The sequence below is a fragment of the Marmota flaviventris genome, chromosome 3, assembly GCF_047511675.1.
Source record: "Marmota flaviventris isolate mMarFla1 chromosome 3, mMarFla1.hap1, whole genome shotgun sequence".
Taxonomy (NCBI): Eukaryota; Metazoa; Chordata; class Mammalia; order Rodentia; family Sciuridae; genus Marmota; species Marmota flaviventris.
This window is the reverse complement of record NC_092500.1, coordinates 60,324,920-60,332,002: the sequence shown is the minus strand read 5'-3', so window position 1 is coordinate 60,332,002 and position 7,083 is coordinate 60,324,920. Positions and strand designations below refer to the sequence as shown.

Sequence of the window (7,083 nt, the reverse complement as noted above, 5' to 3'; positions counted from 1 at the left end):
GCACTGAGTTCATACATCAAAAGAATAGAAAGATACCAAATAAGTAATCTAACATTACACTTCAAGACCCTAGAAAAAGAAGAACAAACCAACACCAAAATCAGTAGAAGACAGGAAATAATTAAAATCAGAGATAACTCAATGCATTTGAGAATAAAAAACAATACAAAAGATCAACAGAACAAATACTTGGCTTTTTGAAAGGATAAACAAGATTAATAAACTAACCAAAGGAAAGAGATCACTCAGATTAACAAATTTCAATGTGAAAAAGGAAATATCATATAGACATTAATAAAAATCCAGAGGATCCTGAGGAATTATTTTGAAAATTTATACTCTGATAAATTAGAAAATCATAAGATATCAACATTTTCCTAGAGACATATGACCTAACCAAATTGAAGTAGGAGGATATAGAAAACTTACACAGTCCAATATCAACTCATAAAATAGAAGCAGCCATCAAGAAACCTTTCAATGAAGCAAAGACCTGGACTGGACAGGTTATTAGGCAAGTTCTACCAGACCTTTAGAGAAAAATTAATACTAATCTTCCTCAAATTGTTTTATTAAGTATAAAAGCAGGAACAGTGCCAAATTCATTCTATGAAACCAGCATTGCCCTGATACCAAAACTATACAAAGACACATCAAGAGTAGAAAACATCACACCGATATCCTTGATGAACACAGATGCAAAAATTTATAATAAAATATTGGCAAACCACACACAAAAATAAATTAAAAAGGTGGTGCACCATAATCAAGTGGATTTCGTTCCAGGGATGCAAGGTTGGATCAACATATGGAAATCAATAAATGTAATTCACCACATAGATAGACTTGTGGTCGTAATACTAAGAACCTAAAAGAATTAGTTTTTTAATATTGGTAATAATCCACAATGAGCATATACTTATTATTCTCATTGAAAAGAAAGTATTTGCATTCCCTGAACCAGGAAGTGCAGACCATTACTGAATCACTCACAGTTTCATGCCACTAAATGGTTTACCTAGGGTTTACCTATCTTATTCCAGGGCCCACACTCATTTCTATGACCTCCTGCAACTAACCTAGATGGACCCACTAGAGGAGATTAAAGGGTAGATTTTCAAGTAGCCTCAACCACATTCAGAGGGAAAAAAAAGGGTAAAGAGAGGAACAAAACTGAAATCCTCAATTCTAAGCTATATCCTCTCACCCACAATCCCCTCCTCCACCACTTGTAAATGTAAGACCCAAAACTATGAAACTGCTAGAAGAAAACATAGATGGGAAAGCCCCATAATGCTGGTATAGGTGATGGGTTTTTTTAAATCTGACCTCAGGAGCACAGATAATAAAAGAAAAATTAGACTGATGGGATTACATTAAACTAAAAGCTTCTGTACAGCAAAGTAAGCAATCACTGGGGTTTAGAAACAACCCACAGATTGGAGGAAAGTATGTTCACATTGATAAGGGATTAATATCCAATGCAAATACCTCAATAATAAAATGAACGCTTATACACTGTTGATGGGAATATGGGTAGTACAACCACTATGGAAAACAAGAAAACAATTCCACACAAAAAATTTTAAAAGACATTTACCATATAATCCAGCAATCCTACAACTGGGACTATACCCAAAGCAAGTGAAATCAATATGCTGAAGAGAGTTTCACTCACATGTTTACTGCAGCATTATTCACAATAGTCAAGATATGGACTCAGTATGAGTATACTGCAGTGGATTAATGGGTAAAGAAAATCTGATGTATACAATGTTTACAGCACCTCAATTTACAATAGCCAAGCTATGAACCCAATCTAGGTATCCTTCAATAGATGAATGGATAAAGAAAATGTGGTACATTTGCACAATGAAATATTACTCAGCCATAAAGAAAAATGAAATCATGGCATTTGCCAGTAAATGGATGGAACTGATGACTGTTATGCTAAGTGAAATAAGTAAATCCAAAAAAAAAAAAAAAGCCAAATGTTCTCTCTGATATGTGGATGCTAACTCACAACAAGGGTCAGGAGGGACAAATAGAAGTTCATTGGATTAGACAAAAGGGGAATGAAAGGAAGGGAGTGGGGATGGGACTAGAAAGATAGTAGAATAATTCGGACAAAAATTTCCTGTCTTTATACATGAATACATTACAGTGTATTTCCACATCATGTGCAACCGCAAGACTGGGATTCTAGTTAGAATAAGATTTACTCTACAAATTTATACTATGTCAAAATAAACTATACTTTCATGTATATCTAAAAAGAATAAATAAAAAAGAAACTTGAATTTGTATTTTAAGAAGAAAAAATGTGATGAATAAACAATAAAATTCTCTCATTTGCAACAATATATATGAACTTGAAAGACATTATGTGGTGATATAAAGACAATGCAGAAATAGAAAAGTCATTATATCACTCACATGTGCGTACCTGGGACTCATTGGGGCTTGGAGTGGATTGCAGAGTAACTAGTCGAAGAACACAAAATTTTAGGTAGACGGAATAAGTTCAGGAGATAATTTGGACAACAGAATAACTGTAGTTAATGACAATATATTGTAGTCTTAAAATAAGAAACAGTAGAAATTGTGCACTCACCACAAAAATTATAATTATGTGAGGTAATACATTCACTGGTTAGCTATATTTAACCATTTCACAGCCTATCTATATTTCAAAACATGGTGCATGTTGTACACAATGATACCTAGGTTTTCCATCAATTAAAAAATAAATAAAAATATATCAAATCAGTAGCTAAAGGCCCTAAATATAAGACATGAAACTTCACAATACTTCATTCAAAATATCCAAGCTTTCACAGATTGTCTGTATCCTACATAGTTCCTGACTGTGAGTTTTATCTTCAGATGGACCCAATATGCACTCAATAGTTGCCAACCTAATGGTGTATAGTTTCTTGCAGCTGAAGTCCATGAATGACTATGGTCATCATGGCAGATACAGAGATCCCACAAACAATGAGAAGAGGACATTAAAGCCTCTAGACTGAAGAAGGCTCTGGGTGGCACTAATGGGAATTCCTGTTGTATGAGAATTTAGACACACTCTAGCACCTTTTTCTGTTGGATGGCCCACCCTTAGGGGAATTATTGGTGGTTAACAGCATAAAGAATGTAAATAAAATCTGTAAATGAGGAATGGATTGCCTCTGAGATGTACGTAAACAGTGTGGGGCCCTTGGCTCATCCTTGGGCTGACTAGTAATTTTTCTGACATGGTCGAGGCCTTCAATTTTATGGGAAGCAATTACTCAACCTCAATAGAAAAGTTCTATGACATGAGTTTATATATGCCATGCTAGTATATCCTTGGAATTTCCTCACATAAGGACATAGTCAGTGTAATAGGAGACATGTCTTCCTAGAAAGGTTGGATGTGGTTAAGACGTGCCTGTATCCAATTGTAACAGCAAACTGTTTTCCAGTTGCAATAATTCTATGACATTGAGGTTTTGGAAATCCCTTATAAAATACCATTCACTTATATCAGGTTTGAGCTCTGGACACCTGGCTTGTTAAAAGATAAACAACAGGAACATTATCAAGGCCAGGCATACCCATCCCCAGGAGTCTCACTCCATGGCTCTCAACTTATCCACAAACCTCGTGGCTAAGTCATATTCACTTGTAGAATCCTTATATCATGGTCTCTGGAGCCTCTCTTCTCAGCCATATGTTTACAATTTGTTCTCAAAATTGTCAACAACTGAGGTTCATTATCACATTTTGAATTTGAGTCCACAGGGCATCTTTAGCTTCTACAGGAAATTGATCCCCATGCGTCTGCTCTAAAGAGAACAGATAAAACCTCTGTCACTCTTGGTAACATGGAAACTGCAAAAGAGCCTTTTGCCTGCCTTCTTACACATAAAATTTCTTAGGACAGAAATATAAGAAATTCTGATTCTCTCAAAGTCTTCCAATTCTATAACTGCTGGGGGAAAGTATTGGGTTTTTGTTTGGTTTTTTTTTTTTTTTTTTTTTTAAGTGCTTAGGATTTAACCCAGCACCTTGCTTTTGTTTTCTATTATATGTACGAAGGACTGTGCCAGGAATTATCATTTGATTCTGGCATGTACTCTTGGAATAGAAGATAATATTCTTTTCTAGTTAAGGCCCACAACTTTGGATACTTCCAAGGACAGAATGTGGAAGGCAATCTAAGGTTGTATGTGAAAGCCAATAGGAAGCATGTCAGACTTAAGATTACTCAGAGATTCACATGGCACATGTGGTGAGCCGTTCCTATAGACCGTGGCCGCCATTAGAAGATGACGCCGGCTTCCACTGTGGCCTGTGATAAACAACTCCTTTTATGGAGAATTGGCGCGCAATCCCTTACCACCCTATGAGAAAGATCCACGTGGCAGCTTGGGATTGGTATGCGGGAGGCTTTATTAGGCTGTGCTTGGGCGCTCGGCGGGGGGTCGCTAGAAGATGATACTTGAATCAAGGCCTGAATAAACTGCTGAAAGAAGAATCCTGTGTCGTGTTTTCCCTTGCCGGCGAGGGGTCGCGACAGGCACACTTTATCTTTGTCTGACCTCTTAGGAATGACAAGGTAAACAGCACCCTACACACATTTAGATTGTCTAATGTATGAGCATCTTGTACTTTTAAAGTCACTAATGTTATAATTCTGTTAATGTGGGTCATGAAAGCAATCAATTGTAAAAAATCTGGAATAAAAGGCAGTACTTGTCAAAGAGGCAAAGGAGGATTGTTAGAGACCCAGTTCAATGTTTAACATCATCAGTTACCTCTAAAATCTATATGAGAAAATATAGAGATTGATGAGAATAATTTTGATATGATTTTTCTAACATTATGCATGAGAATTGGAGGGACCACTTAACCTTGTCTTTGCTTCTTCATCAGAAAAATCTAAAAATGCATAAAGAAGATCTAGACAAAGTTTCCTTCCCTGGAAATATGAATTTATCTATTAAAAAAACTCTTATTGTTTAAAAAAATAAGAATTATGTCGGGACCTCTCTTCCTGATCTCCATATTCTAAGAATAGATGGCAGTTTGGGCATGATGAACTGTCACCCTCTGGTGCCACTGAGGACACTTTAAAACAGTGCAAAATCCATTCTGTGATGCCGTCTGTGCATTGCTCAATAACTCAATTCTCAAGAGTGTATTTCAAATCAAGGTCCTGGAGGCACTGATGGTAAGAGACTTATAATAAAATGCTAATTAGTATGATTTATTGATGCCTAAGCTTTATCAGGCAGGAGAAAGTCTCACAGTATAAAATCAGAAGTTATTCAGCATTGCCCATGTGGGGGGAAGTCTTACTTGTTCCTGAAACAAGGAAGTCAGATATTTGGACAGTGATGAGATGGGGATCTACAGCAGATATCCACTGAAGCAAAAAATTTCAGAGAAATCAAAGAAACAGAAAACAGCATCAGGTGGAAATATTTCTACCAAGAGTGAGAAGTAAGAAAGATTATTAATAGAGTCAGAGGAAAGTGCTTTAAATGTGGAGGTTTCATAAGCACTTTGAGAGGAAAGAATAGTTCCAAAAACATTCATTTGAAAAAAATTGTTGGGTAATTATTCTATTATATCTTTTGTTAAGTGCCTGGGAATATATAAATTTGAGAAATTACAAAGACTTTAGGAATAAGGTCACTTATATAAAAGATATGGGGCTTCCATGGAGCCAAATGTAATCCAAGGAACACTAATTTGGGCCGATAGGATGAAGAGCAATGTGTGACCTCATTCTGTTCTTAAAATAAGCCTTATCTCTTCTACTGGGGAATTCTGCAGTTTTCATCTTTCTCACTTTTCCCCTTTTAGATCTGCTGGAGGTCAACTATGAAAAACAGGACCATGCTGACTGAATTTATTCTACTGGGCCTCACAAGTCAACCTGAACTTCAGGTGGTGATGTTCATCTTTCTGTTTATCACCTACATGCTCAGTGTCCTAGGAAATCTAACTATAATCATCCTCACCTTACTGAATTCTCAGCTCCAAACCCCCATGTATTTCTTCCTCCGGAATTTCTCCTTCTTAGAAATTTCCTTCACATCCATTTTTATTCCCAGATTTCTGACCAGCATGACAACAGGAAATAAGGCCATCAGCTTTGCAGGCTGCATCACTCAGTATTTTTTTGCTATATTTCTTGGGGCAACAGAGTTTTACCTCCTGGCTTCCATGTCCTATGATCGCTATGTGGCCATCTGCAAACCCCTGCATTACCTGACCATTATGAGCAGCAGAGTCTGCACACAGCTTGTGCTCTGCTCCTGGCTGGGGGGATTCCTCGCTATCTTACTGCCAGTCATCTTGATGAGTCAGGTAGATTTCTGTGCCTCCAATGTTCTGGATCACTATTTCTGTGACTATGGACCCCTCCTGGAGCTGGCCTGCTCAGACACAAGCCTCTTGGAAAGGATAGTTATGCTTGTGGCTGTGGTGACTCTAGTGATTACTTTGGTTCTGGTGACAGTTTCTTACACATACATCATCAGGACCATGCTGAAGATCCCTTCTGCCCAGCAAAGGACAAAGGCCTTTTCCACTTGCTCTTCCCACATTATTGTCATCTCCCTGTCTTATGGCAGCTGCATGTTTATGTACATTAATCCCTCTATAAAAGAAAGAGGTGCTTTCAACAAAGGAATAGCTGTGCTCATTACTTCAGTCACCCCCGTGTTGAATCCCTTTATCTATACTCTAAGAAATCAACAAGTAAAGCAAGACTTCAAGGACACTGTCAAAAAGATTATAAAGTTTTAAGGAAAAAAAAGAAGAAAAAATGTATTTCCACTTCATAGAAATATTTTGAGAGTCTACCAAATATCAAAGGCTTAACTGGCCCCTGAAAATAAAAATACAGAAATCACATGTTCTAATGTTCAAGGAATCTACAGTCCAGAGGTAAGGTGTGTAAACTGTAAATTTTTGGATAAATTTACAAAAACATGACATAGTAAGTGTTACTAGAAAAGGATTAATGAATCCAGCAAAAGAACAGTTGGGAAGAATTAACTCTTCCTTCCAGAAATGACTTCAAATTTA

At 36.9% G+C, this 7,083-nt stretch overlaps 1 protein-coding gene across 1 annotated transcript; it reads left to right on the top strand.

The window, feature by feature from the left end:
- The first annotated feature begins 5,871 nt into the window (after nucleotides 1-5,871).
- Nucleotides 5,872-6,801, top strand: LOC114088619 (olfactory receptor 6C4). The gene has a single exon (XM_027930324.2). The coding sequence runs from the start codon at nucleotides 5,872-5,874 to the stop codon at nucleotides 6,799-6,801; it is 930 nt and encodes a 309-aa protein (XP_027786125.2).
- The last annotated feature ends 282 nt before the right edge of the window (nucleotides 6,802-7,083 follow it).

Bases quoted from the DNA above. Each gene is read 5' to 3' on its own strand.
- LOC114088619 (XM_027930324.2), top strand. From the start codon at position 5,872: ATGAAAAACAGGACCATGCTGACTGAATTTATTCTACTGGGCCTCACA.